General features: G+C 38.8%; 1 protein-coding gene across 6 annotated transcripts in view; it reads right to left on the minus strand.

Moving 5' to 3' along the window:
• Positions 1-572: 572 nt before the first annotated feature.
• Positions 573-16,424, minus strand: part of scn8aa (sodium channel, voltage gated, type VIII, alpha subunit a) — a 50,966-nt gene continuing 35,114 nt past the window's right edge. For all 6 annotated transcript variants that reach the window (XM_089124441.1, XM_089124440.1, XM_089124444.1 and 3 more), the window contains 7 exons: positions 12,107-12,229; positions 6,708-6,992; positions 6,560-6,613; positions 6,351-6,488; positions 6,131-6,235; positions 5,774-6,044; positions 573-5,670 (listed from right to left, as the gene is read on the minus strand). In XM_089124441.1, coding sequence (XP_088980567.1) covers positions 4,532-5,670; positions 5,774-6,044; positions 6,131-6,235; positions 6,351-6,488; positions 6,560-6,613; positions 6,708-6,992; positions 12,107-12,229 — 2,115 coding nt within the window. In that variant the 3' untranslated portion in view covers positions 573-4,531. The remainder of the gene's footprint in view (positions 5,671-5,773; positions 6,045-6,130; positions 6,236-6,350; positions 6,489-6,559; positions 6,614-6,707; positions 6,993-12,106; positions 12,230-16,424) is intronic.

Here is a 16,424-nt window from a genome sequence, read left to right on the forward strand (position 1 = left end):
TAATTCTATTTTCATTATTGGCTGAACTAATCATTTAACCAATGCTATACTGGTAAAAGTGCAAATGAATTCAACCCCCTTGGGTTTATTCAGATGAGTGTCATTGATACTTAAGCTCACAGCTAGCACTTTCTATTGATCTCTTTGCTAAACCATGACTTGTTTTTTTAACTGAACAGAGCATTTCTTGCCACAATCTGCAAATAGAAGCAGATCCCATCTCAAACTTATTTGAAAGACAAACTTAATGATCCCCAAATTCTCACAAAATTAGGGGTTTGAGATCACTTTCTTCTGCAGAACACAAACGATTTTTGAAAAATGTTAAGGATGTATTTTGTATTGGCAATTTTTTTTTATTGTGGACCACAGAAGAAATAAATTCATACAGGATTGGAACAAAATGAGAATTAATTGAAGACAAAATTATTAATTAGAAAAGAATAAAATGATCTGTAAAACATGCATTGATAGTTTTATGGAGGGCTAGTCAAAAAGATTTCCTGATGTCATATGGGCAATAAATGTGTCTGTCTTCTCAATCACGTTCAACAAAATCAGTGACGACTCTGTGCAACTGGAAGGCTGCTTTATTGTTAAAAAGTTTCGTGCTCAAATTAAGACAATCTTTTATATGTTCTTACTAAGAGTTCCAGTGGTTGTGCCATACACACCAACTATATGTCCTCCTACAACACGGTGTCAAACAAAACAACAGTTTGAAAAGCACTTTTGAAATCTTTTCAGCAAAATGGAAAGCATTTTAGTCATGCTAAAAATGGAAGTCCAGTAACTGAATATCGACACAAAAGTGAGTTTCAAAGATGGAAAGAACAAAAAAATCTGAAGGCAAGCTATACTTTTTTTCGTTTTTTTCTCTCTTTTTTTTTTACAAGCCAAGTGGATGATACACAAAGTACAGAAAACAAAACATCAGAAGATTTCGTAACATCAAATCTGGAAGAAGTGGGCTTGTTTTCTTGGTTGGTTTCAGTGTTCCTCTGGCATTACACCAGACGCCTTGTTCAGACTATAGTCCCTGATTTGCATTGTGCTCCATTTTGTATTCTCCTGTCTTTCCCCCACCATCAACTAAATGTTAAATATGGCATCATCCTCCAAAATTGCAGTGAAATGCAATCCAGAAAATGTAGGAACATGGAGAAAATGTAGAAAAAGGCACACGACAATTAGTGAAGTAGCACTAGAAACAGACCACTGAACACATAAAAACCGGATACGAAATGCATACAAAACTGTTGTTCAGGCCCACGAGTACCGGCACTGAAGTGTTCGGGGAGGCCTTTAGAGTAGAATACATGAACTGCTCTGTGACTGTTTTAGACTTTCAGGCTCGGGTGGGTGACCACACAATGTCCATAGGCAGGACGGCGCATATATGTGCATTCACGTGTAAATGTGTTTGTGTATGTCTATAAAACCTCAATGTTACACAGATGCGCTGGTTGCATAACCCTCTCGTCATACAGTATCAGATTAAAACATCCAAGCAGCGCTGATAACAATCGTGCGCGAGTTCGCCTCCAACATATATATTTTTTTTTCTACATCCACTGGACACGTTGCATATAAATGAAATATTACAGTGCTCATTTGTATATCCTTTCATATGTATATCCTGTCAAAAGTTTGGAAACTACATTTATTTCACGAGTCTCCACCAAATCCAAAATACAGTAAAAAGAGTCATATTGTGAAATATGATTACAATTTAAAATAATTGTTTTCTATTTGAATCATTAAAAACAAAATCTTTGAGCACCAAATCAGCATATTAGAAGATTTCCGAAGGACCATGCGACACTGAAGACTGAAGCAATGATGCTGACAATTCAGTTGGCACCACAGGAAAACATTTAAAAAGTATTCAAAAGAAAACTAATTCTTTTAATTTGTAATATTTTGCTATATGACTGTTTTTACCACATTTTGGATTAAATACATGTTTCCAAACTTTTGACAGGTACTGTATATTCTTTGTCTAAAAGAGTATTCTTGATACATTATATCATTCAGTTCCCTTTATCAAAAGTGAAATGTGTTAGAAAAACAAAAAATTAAAATATGTGACAAGGGCATCAGCTGGAAGCCATTCTATATCATTGTTATAATTTATTATTAGAGTAATAGCAGTAATTCTTTAAAATTCTGTATTTACAAAACCCACAACAAAGCATGCCATTTCAAAGAAAATAATATATTACAATGCTTATAGTTTTCCTCAAAAAGTTCATTCTTTTCAGCAATTGTGCCATGTACATCATAGCCCCCTCCTGTACATTGAATGATACATTAACTTGTCATACAGTGAGTGAGAGTGATTTTTCATTTCACGTCTGAACTAAAATGGGAGTTGGGGGAAACTACATGGTAGTCTAAGTGTTTCACCAGGCTTCATTTGGTTTAAGTCCACAGCACCCATGCTGATTTAGAGATCTCAGGCAGTAAGCAGACCAACAGGTCTAAGAAGTAGAGGAAGTGGGTTTGTAAACTGGTGCGTTCTCCAGCACTCCGGCTCTGGTGCCGTAGTTTGAGATGTCCTATGGTCTTTCATAAACCTAAACCTACAGCTTGTATCAGCATTTTATTATGTTGTTGTCTGTGGTCCACCGAAACACATTATCCTGGGCTAGCCCACACCAGAATAAGGAATAATTCATTCCTACCGAACAGAAGAGGTGATGAATCTCCAATTACTGTAAACATAAGAGTTTCTGTTGCAAATTGAATCAATTTCCATTGCACCCAGAGCAAGAAAGGATGGCAGTTTGCTCAAGAGGTAACAACACAGGCCAATTTGTAGTATCAACAACATAAACTGCATGCCATCAGACAACACAAGTACTCATCACTTCATTCTAAAACTGTCGCCTGCTTTGTTTTCCCGCTGTGTAAGGCCAGTTTTGTGTGTATAATCCGAGCTCTACCAAATACTCATGAGTCACTTTTTCATTCAACAAGGAGAAAGCTATTTACATCTACAGGATGCATTGAAAATGGCTACTCGAGTGCTTTCCTCAACATCTTTAAGACAAAACAAGATGCTAACACAACTGACAACCCCTTTAAATGGTAAACATGAGGATGTGCTGACATGAAGACAAGTACCTCCAGGAAAAATCGAAGAGATTGCCTCCCACTGAGGTCTGACAAAGCATTGTAAGGGTTAAAATGGCATGTACCTTTTGAAGATCTATTGAAGGCCCAACTAGAGCCTCAGCTGCACATTGAGGGGCAGTTGAATTCTATTGCTGGTGCAAAAAAACAAATCAAGGTTTATGAACCCAAGATTTGATTAGAGTTAAATCGTTTCTCCAAATTTTCCTCCCAACTTCTCAAGTTCAGGGCAGTGAAACACCTCTACGGGTGGAATGTGGCAGCTGCCACACTGTATATCCAAACGAATGAAAAGCTTTGATCGGCCACCTTAAAATACACACATGACGCATGGTGTGAGAAACGGTTAATCAGGAAGCAAGCTTTACGAGGGGTAAGTATAAATATACTTGTCATAGCCAGTAGTTAAATATGTTGCTATCGACCAATCATTTCCCAGCTATATCTATTTAATTTGATTACTAGTGGACAGAGTCGAAAGTATGGTCAAGCCACTGGTGTGGTTTGAGTAGTAGTGTCAAGTGGACTATGATTATACATGCATGATTCCTGATCAAAACATGCCACCATGCAAATCATTTCTATGCATTGAACGAGCACAATTAATTACTTATTTACCAGGAACTTGGTCTGAGTAAGTACCTTTCAGCCCAAGTCAAAAACCCTGATAATCCCCAACCCATTATCGATGTGAAAGCCCATGTATAAAATGTCTTTTTTTTTCTGCAAGTATAACAAAGAGATGATGATGAGGTGAATGACATGGGCTGAACTTTTCCCCTAATTTTTGTGGGTCAAATAACGTGAGATATTAAATCACAACAACGGAAAACCCTTGCATATTGTTCTGTTTGTTTGTTTTTTTCTGCGGACACTCCACATGATTGATTTAACATCGTTATTACTGGTTCACCTATGGTTAAAATACAACATCCCAGAATCCTCCTGGGATGAGCGGAGGTTTCTGTCGGATTTCGGCAGTGTAGTGTTTGAAAGGGATGTCCGTAGCGGAGGAATGCTGAACTCCACACATGGTGGTGCAAAGGAATCCATCTAATGAGTTTACTTTTTTCTGCTTCATCCTTTGGCAGGTGGTCCCTATCAAAGATGTCTGCCATTGGCCATTATTTTATTTCTACTTGTAAGTGCCTTTTGGCTGCAGTTGGAACAGTAAAATCTTGGTCACGAAGCACAAATGTAAGACAGTAAGCTCATAGGTTGGTTTGGTCATCATCAAAGCTGTAAAAAACCAAGCTGCTTTCCTGTTGCACCGGTGCATTTGTTGTCTGTAAACAACCTTTTCCCCAAAAGATCTCTGTTTTTTGTTGCAAATGATTTTCTATACATTTGTTGGAACAGATAGTTTCAGTCTCGACTTCGGTCTCCATCGTTCCTAACACTTAGATTCCTTGACATCTTTTTGGTTTTTGCCCTTCCTGTCACTCTCCTCCAACTTCTCCTTCTCAGGTTTGGTCACGCTGTCGTAGGACGGCAGCGAGGCAGTAGAAGGTGTGCTCTCTTTCTTTTCCTGATTGGTCCCGCCATTCTCCAGCCTGCTGCTGCTGAGCAAGCGCTTGCAGATGAAGCCTCTTCGAATAAGATATGCCCGGTAAGAGCGCTGGATGACTTTAGCAGACATATCCTCCTGCTTGCGGCGCATGGTGGTGGTGATAGGCTCAAAAGACACTTTGGAAGGATTGGCAGCAATGAATCGCTCCTCCATCTGTTGCCGCATCATGTCCAGGTCGCCGCTATCCCCCAGCACACGCTTGGTGAAGGCAAACAAGATGTCTAGGCAGTGAATGCGGTCGCCGCTAACCATAGGCAGATCCATGGCGATCAGCTCTATGGTGTTGGGCTTGGGAACGCGCAGCGGGTGCTCCAGAGTGTCCGCGAAATCACCCAGCTTGGCAAAGGTAATGAACTGGGAAGCAGTGGGATCAAACTTTTCCCAGATCTCATAGAAGGACTCAAAGTCGTCCTCACAAAGTGGGTCAGCGCTCTCCTCTGTGGCGACGCTGAAGTTCTCCAGAATGATGGCGATGTACATGTTTACCACGATGAGAAACGAGACAATAATGTACATGACGAAGAAGAAGATGCCCACTGAAGGGTTTCCGCAGTCACCTTTCACCGTAGTACCTGGATTCTCCTTCTTCGGATCGCAATCCGGTGGGTAATTGAGAATGGGAGCGAGAAGGCCGTCCCATCCCGCTGAGGTGGTTATCATGAACAGACAGATCATACTATTCCCAAATGTTTCAAAGTTGTACATGTCATCTATGCCAGCCTCCCGCTTCACATAGGCAAAGTTTGACATGCCAAAAATAGAAAAGATGAACATGACCAAGAACAGCAGAAGGCCGATATTGAACAGGGCCGGCAGTGACATCATCAGGGCAAACAGTAAAGTCCGAATGCCCTTTGCTCCTTTGATCAGACGCAAGATACGCCCAATTCGAGCCAAACGGATTACCCTGAACAATGTTGGAGACACAAAGTACTTCTCAATCAGGTCAGCCAAGAACATTCCTGTGGTTTGGGTGATAAGAAACAACAAGACAAAATTAGCCAAAAATAAAGTGATGTATTTCAAAGCGCAAGTAAACAAGTCCATGAAACACTGTTCACTTACCCACGATAGAGAGAATGACCACAACACAGTCAAAAATGTTCCAGCCGTTGGTGAAGTAATAATGACGCAGTGCAAAGAGCTTCAGGACAAATTCAGAGGTGAAGGACACAATGAAGATGAAGTTGATCCAGTACAAAATGTTTTCGGTCTCTTGCGACTGATCATCAGTCTCAACCATCATGGTGACCATGTTCAAACAGATGAGGATCATGATGGAAATATCAAAGACCTGCTGCGTCACAAAGTCAAACACCATCCCCTGAAGCTTGTTCTGAAGAAGAGAAAAAAACAGCACAAATTAGGACTCTATTTGTGTCAAGTCAGTAGGCACAGTATCACTTTTTAACAGTGATGTACCTGGGGTCTGGGTATGGGTTTCTGTGGTTTCTTTGAGCCAAGCTTCTTCATAGCATTGTAGTACTTCTTCTGTTCCTCGGTCATGAATATATCCTGACCTCCAAAGTATAGTCAGAAATAATATTTGGTTAAAATCTACTCAAAAAGCAAAAGGTAATGTGAAAACCACTCTTTAGAATGAGCAAATAGTTTAAGGTGAAGGTAAAAAGTGGACACTTATCTTTTTCTTTTGCTGGTTGAAGTTATCGATGATGACACCAATGAAGAGGTTGAGGGTGAAGAAAGAGCCGAATATAATAAAGATGACAAAATAGATGTACATGTAGATGTTGTCCTCATACTTCGGCTGGTCTCCCACCTGAGGAGAGAAATACATTTTAAACAGGTACTTTGATTCAGGTTGCAGTTAAGATTGCTCAAAAATCTCACCTTTCGAGAGTCAATTGCTGCGTACATGATGTCCATCCATCCTTTAAAGGTTGCCTTAGAGTTAGAAAGGGAAAGTTAATATCCGTGTTATATCAACACTATTTCTTTAGCCAGTGGTCCATCTTACAAGAGACTAAAACACACTTACCACTTGTAGTAGAGCTAAGTAACCAGCGCCCACATTGTCAAAGTTGATTTTGACGTTTTTCCAGCGCACCTCAGTGAAGTTCTGTTGTATCAAATATAGGCATTCTGATTTGTTGTTGACCGTTTCGATATCAAATAATGCCTTTTCGGTCTGGTTGTAGCAGTAGTAGTACTTCCCCGCAAACAGGTTGACACCCATGATACTGAAAATCAGCCAAAAGATGAGGCAAACCAGCAACACATTCATAATGGAAGGGATGGCACCCACCAAGGCGTTGACTACCACCTAGAGCAGAGTAGGACAAACAAGGCGGTATAGTGTAAGAGATGGGAAATGGCCTAGCAAACACAGAAACGCATTCAAACACTCACATTGGTGGCTGCATATTTGGATGGCACAACAAACAAAGAATGCCACAATGAACATTGTTCACGTTCAAAGATTAACAAATTAATATACTCTCTTTAAGTTGTGTTTCAGTCACATGGCCATCCAAGAAAACAGCGAACGGTGCGATAAAAATGTTTTCAAGCTCTAGCTATAATTCTTTGCTTGACTTAAGCTGCTTTTTTGTTGTTTTCCCACACAGGAGACAACTTCAGGTCAAGGGATCTAAGCTAAAAATAAAAGTATTACAGCAGACTTCAGTAGCAAGCAGTTTTTCCATTGTGTTTGCAAGGAATTCAGCCTTGTTATACCAAAAGATCTCCCAAATAATCCCCAAAGTCATTTTTCAGAAAGTATGAAAGATGCCATCACCTTGCAAACAGGTAGTGACATACTTTGAGACAAAAACGGCAACCAAATAATATTAATCTTAGTAGCCTATATTTTGTTCAAGAATAGTATTTTAGCTAAAAAAAAACAACAGTTTTACTATAGAAGTCAACTTCTAAGATAGCTGCAGTGCATGAATATTAATTTATAAGCAAACGGTTAAGTCTCCGTAAGGTTATTATAAATAGTCAAGCAATTAATTTTTTTTAAAAAATTTTTTATATTTATTGGTTGGTGGAATGTGTGGTTGGAGAAGAGATTTGGGATATAGCTTTAAACAAATATTTAGTTTTTCTTGGGTGGCCTACGACCTTTACACGGTTAACATCATTTCTTTAATATACTAGAAATCTTTTGAATCTCAAAAATAAGTGATTCTTTTATCTGATCCTGGACTACCCCAGCACTGCACAACATGGATAGATGTGTCCAAAATGACATTGATTTGATAAAGAACTTACAGAATTAACTTTTTTAAAACTTTTAACTTTTTAAAGTCGAGAATGAATACAATCTTGACACACTACTTCCAACATGCTGACACAGTTACGTGACCTATGAGGCCACTGTAGAGGAGTAAATTGTCAGACACACAATTCAGAATCTCTGTGGAAACAGCAGGTTATTTGGGTATTTTTCTCCTTTATTAATATATATTTTATGCATATTGAGACCTAAAAGGTGCTGGGGTCTTCCAAGACCATGGCCCTAAATAGTAGCCATCTGACTTTGCAGTATTTTTATAAAAATGAATGCGACACCTTCCATACAAATATGCCACACAGACTCGCACAACGACTTCTACAAACCCAAAGCAAACATTTGCACCCTTAAAACTACAACCCACCACCCAACTACTTTAACGTAGCCATGGCAAGCTTGAGTAACATAAAACATTTTACATCAACCCATCCTCCCCGCACCCCTTTTGCCTCCACGTCCCTCCCCTCCCCCAGCGTCCTGGTCAGGACACTGTCCATCAGTGATTAGCAATGAGCAGAGCGTGCCAGGAGACGCTCACTAACTGTGTTAGGCAGCCGAGCCGCAGCTCTCAGGCAGGCAGCTGAGCATGCAGATCTCTCACATACTGAAAAGTGGAGCCATATTCCCCCCTTAAACACACAGAGAGGCACAAAGGACAGCAGGATTCTCTCAGCAAGTGCAGGGGACCAGTCCGACTTTAGCTGGTGCTTTTGACCGCTGATTTGTTTTACGTATTCAAAGAGAAATACAGGACAAGCAATAGCGACAGACCATAAGAATTTGGAGTGCTTAAGATTAAAGGAAAAGACCCCCAGAAAAAAGCACTTGTCAGGAGAATTACTGTCCATCTTCCAATAGAGACTACATGTTCAAATGTCACATAGACATAAAATATCTTTGTGAGAATCGACACAGATATTAAAGCGAGGGAAAATGGCTTTCAAAAGTGCATAATGTGCATTGGCAATTGAACAGGACATGCGTGTTACATGACATCTTTGTGCAATCTCAAGAACCGTTAAAATTAATAAATAAATGGACAGGAGAGGCAGCAGTGTGGAGAGATTTCTGCCATTTCAAAACTGGCTGGGGTTTGATAAATGTTTGTTAGGATAGAATGATTGAATAAGGTCAATCGATTTCCAGTTAATCAAAACATAGATCCAACAAGAATTATTTCCTAATATACTAACTTGTTGTTTCAGGTCAGAGAATTGGCTTTTAAAAATGGCAAACACTCCACAGTCTAAGCAGGTTTTTTTCTCTTCAAAGTTGTGTCTCCTTGTCAAATCATTTATTAATTTTTAACTTTTTTGTGCTAATTTCAAACAAAACAGCATATCAGTTGATGAACATTGATATCGACTAGTCACTAGGGCAATAACTCATCGTTCTCTCTGTATTTTTGACTAATATGTTAATACAGGTTACATAAACCCACACACCCTCATGATCCAATTATAGGTACATAAACAGAACAAATCTATGAAAACCATTTTGATTCACCCAAAAATGACAGTCTAATCTAAATACAATACTAAAGGTATTAAGTGATAGAAGACAGAAAGACAGACACAAAATAATTACAAAATAAAATGCCACAAAATGCTATAACAGTGCTCCAGAATAAATAAAAAATGACTAGAGGGCCACAAAACATTTTAAAAAAGCCAAATGACTTTGACTACGCCAACCAATGACTAATAATAAATTTTATTTTTTTATTATACAAGTAATAGTTCCTGGTTCATTTCTAATTGGATTGAAAATGAATTGGGGTTCAGCAAGGGAACATATTGCCTGAATGATTCATTGACTGAGCAAGTCTGACTCAGACGACTAAATCACAAGCATGTTCGTGTCATGAATCTTAAACACATTGGACATGGATGGACATCATGGCTTGCACTGTCCTTTGTGTATGATCCAACAAGATTATATCTGACAAAAAACAAACTATCAACAATGGTGACTAGATTTTAGATTATTGGTCGCACATATTTGACCATTTTAGTTGCAGTCTGGAGCCCTGTTAGTAGATTTATAAATAAGTGCAAACATAACTTTAAATACTGCTTATAATTTTGATAACTGAGAAACCTTGTCTGTCATTTTTGGGTTCAGATATACCTTTTGTCATAGCAGCAGTGTGAGATCACAGAATCTCCTTACTCTGATTACTTTACGCTTCACACTGTTTGAAAATAAAAACTACAGACTTCACACTTGCTATTTGTTCCAAATTCTTGCACATTTCCTAAGCTTCTGTGTTGGCTACTTATAAAACCACTGATTATTAGTAACTTTTATAAATGCCCTAACTAATCAAATCTAAAAGACATCATCCACTCCACATTGCTAAAGGCTTCAAAGTGAAACCAGCTGGAAAATACAAATAGATACAGAAGCTTAGCAAATATCTCCCCTCTCAGACTGGGTTTTTCTTTTTACAGTCCCATGTGCAGATCCTAGACAAGCAAAGAGGGGTGAGGTGAGCCTCCAGCGGATTGGCTCCTCAAACGCTGCTCTGGGCTGGGCAGCGAGCGGTCAGATGGTCTGAAGTGAACAGTGTGAAATGAAGGGAGGGAGGGAGGGAGGTAGGGAAGGAAGGGGCTGCAGATGAGGGGAAGGGAGGAGGTGAGGGTATAGAAGCTCAGGGCAACCAGTCCACAGGTAAGAGAAGAAAGACTGAAAGTGACAACAACCAGGTGCAACTGTTCACAACCATCAAGAGCGTCAAGAACCTATCTTTGCCAAATTTGTTAAGATGATGACTATGGATGACATGAATGTGTTCAAACATTCAGCACTCACAGGTAATTATCATTTCTAGTTAAACTGTCACTCTGACGTGTTCTTGAACTTTGACTTAAGTAAAAAAAAGCAAGTTTCACATTGACCAATTGAATTTTTGCTAAGCTCTGCATTCTTGCTATATGCCAGGATTTGGCTCTTTAATAATTCCTGTCAATGGTAATTCCAAAAGTGTGGGGTTATTGGTCGTTATTTATCGATATATATATATATATATATATATATATATATATAAAATGTATGTATGTATATACATATTATTTATCATTATTTATCGATATATATATATATAATGTTTTTGAGAGAAGTTTCTTATGCTCACCAAGGTGCATTTATCAAGACAAATATTATTACAAATTATATATACAGTATATACCATATGATGTATCATTCCCAAATGAACATGTATGACATCAATGTGGACATCAACATTTGGATGATGCACTTCTATTTGTTTAATATAATGAGTTATAAAATGTAAATTAAAATGGCTTTTAGTGGTTCCCTTGATTCAAAGTCTCATCAGCTTTCAATCATATTCCTGCGTATTTTTTTTTTTTGAAAGATTATATAAAGTAATATCAATTGAAATTGTGCATATTTATGAGCATATTTCAATGAATCACACCGAGCAAGTTACTGAAACCGGGTGGGAGCTTAGCAAGGGTCAATTATATTAAATGTGAGAGTCCTTAGTGTATGAGAGTATCTAGTATTCTGTATTACAAGTGAAGTGGGGCCATCATGGTAAAGTGTTTGTGCTGCTGGTTGTTCTCTGAGAGACAGGGTCAGTGTAACAGAAATGGAAGGAAGGGGGCTCTCCATCAAAAGCAGAAGTTGAGAGTCAGGCTAAATGAACAGCCAATTGCAGATCAAATGCTTTGTGAAATGAGAAGGGATTTGAATGGTGTTGTGTTTGGTTTGTAAATCATTTTTTCATGCTATTTTTCCCCCTCCAGGGCCAATTTGAAATATTATTTGTAATGAGGCAGCTTTGATTAATTTGACAATTACTTGAGTTAACTAGTAGTCAATCATACACCCAATTTCAATTAAATTAGGGAACAGAGATGCTTTTCACATCCTATATTTCACAGTTATCTCAGCTGCATCATGACTGGATCATTGATGTGGTACAGGAGAGGTGTGCATGAAAAGGATAGGCCCTTTTCATTGGCGGCTGTCTTAAAAAAAAAAAAAATCCCCCGGTATGGTTTTGGTGGTCCTTGTCGTTTGCTTTTTTTTTTTTTTCTCGATCAGTTCTAGCATGCTGTAACTGCTGAATGGGCATGCAGAGAGATCAGCTCTATAGCTTTGTATCTTACCCTCATCCCTTCAAAACGTGACAATGCTCTGAGGGGTCTCAGGGCCCTTAGTGTCCTGAGTGATTTAATGGGCCCTAGATCGGAGTAGCCCAGCGCATTAGCTATAAGGCTGACTATAGACACCTACACAGAAACAGAGAAGCAAAAAAGGATCCATACTGTTAGACGGGAGAAAGCTCTTGAGGGAAAAGATGGCCTCTTGAGCTGCTGGAACGTTGGTTTACACACATACACAACAGTTCGGATGGGTATATACATATATAACACTGCATTTATACATGTATATATCCCCAAGAAGGAGAGAGAGATATTGAAAGACTCATGTTTAGTATTGGTTACAGGTAAAGATAGGGGGTTCAGAGGCAGAGGATAAACCCAGGATTTTGCGCTCTGTTAGTTTTGGGAAGTCAACAACCCTTGTGAGCTTCCTAACACCTGTGGAGAAATTTGTGGTTGAAAGAAAGAGACAGAGAGAGAAGCATAAGACTCCAACACAAGAAGACAGAGAAGCGCAAAACACAAGACTGATGAAGTACGTTAGGAGACCTTGGGGATGTGGGGGTTGAGAAGATAGAGGTGACCCCTGCATATGCATCAAAAAGAAATCATCAACCCAACATACTGCAAGAACCTTACCCGTGCCCTTCTAACATTGTCTCTCCATGTGGCTCTTGGCTGAGGCATTAAATCCCATTTAATTTAAGACAGAATAACTAATGGAACCTGTGAGAAAGAATACAGGTAAACATGTGCATGTATGCCAAATTGCAAGTTACATTGATCTTACTGTTTAAAGAGCATCACATTGACACAGTAACGTGACAACGGAGGGGGAGATCAGGGGATCGCAGATAGTAAATGGACTTTAGACAGCACTCAAAGGACAAAAATACCTCTGCGGGAACTCAAGCCCTGGTGAATCTCAAAATGCCAACCATTGTGGAAAGGTAAACGCCCTCCAAGCTACTGTAGCAGAAAGGATAAAACGTCATGAACGCAAAGGGCAGAAAGGTTCGTTCATATCGTTCAAAATGGCTCTCCAGAGAAACGTACTGATTATTTTTCATGTGTCAAAGGTGTCGATGAAAAGGACTGACACAAATAAGATTGTCAAAAAAGCTTGTTATTGTTCAGGACCAAAAATCTCGATGGATGGGCAGTGGCATTGGGACACCAGGCTTGAGCACCCCTATGAAAAGGAATACAAACAGACCTGCACACCTCCAACCAACCACTGACGAAGACTTGGTAAAAACACAACATCGAAAGCTAACCAACTCACAGAGGGGATTCTATTAAAGGCGAAAGCTTTATTCTCAATGGCATGATGATATCATGTTCCTTCACCAATGAAACCACTCTAGCTGACATTTTAGAAACCACAAACCAAGAACTGGAAGTCTTCAATAGGATTGACTCATAAGGGCACAGTGTGCATCAATTATCTCTTCACAAATAAATAAATAAATCGCTGTTAAGTTATTCTGAAAAATTTGATTGATTTAATGGCATAAATTAAAATAAACTAGTTATATAGTTATAGTTCTATTCAAAAAATAAAGCTTCTCGTTTTATGCTAGATATTGTAACTTCACAAAATCAGTCCTTTACTGGAGATTCTGTGCAATAAAGCTTTCTCCTTCATCTACAGATCATGTGATCTTTGGGGGTAATTGTCACCTTTAGCCTCAGTTGGAACCCACAAGCACCCCTTTACGGAGGGCCCCGGGGCCCCCTGAACCGGCTGAGATGGCCCCTCAGTGTAAGCTTTCTTCATCTGCCGGCACTCTCGCTCTGCAAGGCAAGGTCAATGAGATGTGTGGCTGTGACCAAATGAAGACAGGAAAAAAATATCAAATGAAACGGAATAGATTCAAAACATAAATCAAAAATGGCTGATGTTTGTCACTCGTACCATTACGTGATCATTTTATTTGGAGAAAATTCGCATAGTAACTGAAATGAATAAAGCATTATATTCAAATAATATATGTATATTTTTGGAATGGATTATAACTCACAAACTCCCTTAACATAAAAAAGAACAATCAAATAATAAGCTGTATGGTTGATGGCACAGATATATAGTATGACACAGACTATGGTAAATAATGGCACATATACACCATATATAAAATATACATAAACACATATCACAGACACATGCTAGATATGATGCCGGCCCAGTGTGAAAGCCCTCTGAGCATCACACCCATAAATGCAAAGAACAGAGGAGGAATAGAGCATAGACTAGTCAGGAGGATAACTCACCATCTGCTGCATGTCCTCAACATCAACACATCTCAGCACTACCTCAAGGAAGGGAAGAGCAGGTGTGAGTGGGGAAGGGAGGAATGAACTTTTGATCCATCTTTTGGATAAGGAGTTCTTCCCAACTAGCACAAGTGTTAGTCCAGAAACCCAGAAATAGTCACGGAGGACTATAGCTTCCATCAGCCTTGATTAGGGCTGAGGAATAGGGGCTATTGGACAGAGGGTGGGTATGTATTGTAGTAAGAGCAAACTCACAGACTTGAATTTTTCTTTTTTTCTTTTTTAGCAACAGGATGAATCCTTCGTCAATTGCTGGATGGCCAGATTATGTGTTATGCTGCATTCCATTTCAAGTCAGAAGTGGGATTTTCCTGCTTGATATCTTAATCTTTCAGAACAAAAAAGCAATGCACTGTCCCAATGCTCAGAACGGTATTAAAATCCATTAATGCCTTTGTTAGACGTTTTATCAAAAGACACTTACATTCAAGAAATACATTTTATCAGTTAATGCATTCCCTTCAGTTTTTCATGATATGGCTGAATACAATGCAAAATCAGCAATATTTCATCATTTCAACGCAAAATAATCGCAAAAATCAACAGGTCTCAAAAAGAATAGATAATTATCTAATTGAGTTTTCCCTAATTTACTTAAACTTGTAATCCATTGTTTTCACTAGGATACAGATGTCCGCACATGATGTTAGTGAGTGAAACAGCGAAAACAGCAAAACAGTGAAAGCGAAATTTGTATACCAAAATTGTGTTCTCTTTGTAGGCTCATTGTGCTTGAATTGTCAAATACATACATAATTATCCCAAAATTAATCTTGTGGTTTATGTCTTAAGGTAGGGTAAGCAATTTATTCAAAAAACACTTTTTGTTATTCTGGTTGAAACTCTCTTCACATCCTGATAATAAATAATAGAAGTGATCTAAACATTAAAACATTTTCATTTATCTTCTGTGGAAGTCTCAAGAACAATTTTTTTTCATCCAATCAATCTATTTTGGTCCTACCTGCGTGTCAGCCTATGTATTTCTATACCTAGTAGGGATGTAACGATTCACTCGCAACCGGTTGAAAATCAATAAAAATGTGTGACGATTTAAGTCGGTTGAAATGTTAAACGAAACGCTATACACGTTTTAAACAGCAGGGACGTTTACTGAATAGCCTACTGTGAAGTTGTGAACCTCGCTTTACAGGCACAATAGCAGTGAGCACACACTGGCGCCAACCTTGCGAGTGTTTTCTCTTCATTCCTAAGGAACTTGAGCTTGTGTGAGCACTCATAGTAATGAATTGAAAAGCTTGGTTTGCTCCGCTCGCGCCGCGCCAGTGTATGCCATAGACTGTGTGCACGTGCTGTCGAACAAATGGCGACGGCAAGCGTAGATGTTGACTCATTCAAATCGGAGCTGTGGCGGCATTTCGACTCTTCGTAGACTAATAATAATCACCACCGTGAGAAGCACATCTCCTCCGTTTTCACGTAAAAGTCATTAATAATACGACAAGTGTGTGAAAGCTACGGAGATCACAAGGTGCAGTGTTTCCATGGCAACCATGCGTCGTATTCATTTTACTATCTACTTAGTTTTTTCAAAAAAAAAATCCAGACTTTCCGAGTTAGAATGAAATGCAGCATCAGATGTGACTTAAGGACTAGGCTGTGTGTGTTTAAGTCTATTTGCAAATAAATCAATTTAATATTTAATTATTTGTTAATGAGTCAATTTCTCTTTTTATACTGCTAAACAACAGATTTCCACAATCAAGCTTTTTGGAGCTTTTATATGCTTATGGAAAGATTTCAGGTGGACGAAAACGGTTTCCAAAAGTAATTTCACATCTGATGACTAAAAAAAATATTGTAAGAATCGGATATACTGTGTATGCATCTAAAAATGTTCCACAGCAGCTTATTAAACATTATTAGGTGTACGAGTTCTGCTAAAATGTGGTTAGTTCAGGAGCAAGGTCAGAACACGCATACAATCAATTGTCACTTGACATCGTCACTGCAATTGTAACAT

Source organism: Pimephales promelas, chromosome 20 (genome assembly GCF_988280905.1).
Source record: "Pimephales promelas chromosome 20, fPimPro1.hap1.1, whole genome shotgun sequence".
NCBI lineage: Eukaryota > Metazoa > Chordata > Actinopteri > Cypriniformes > Leuciscidae > Pimephales > Pimephales promelas.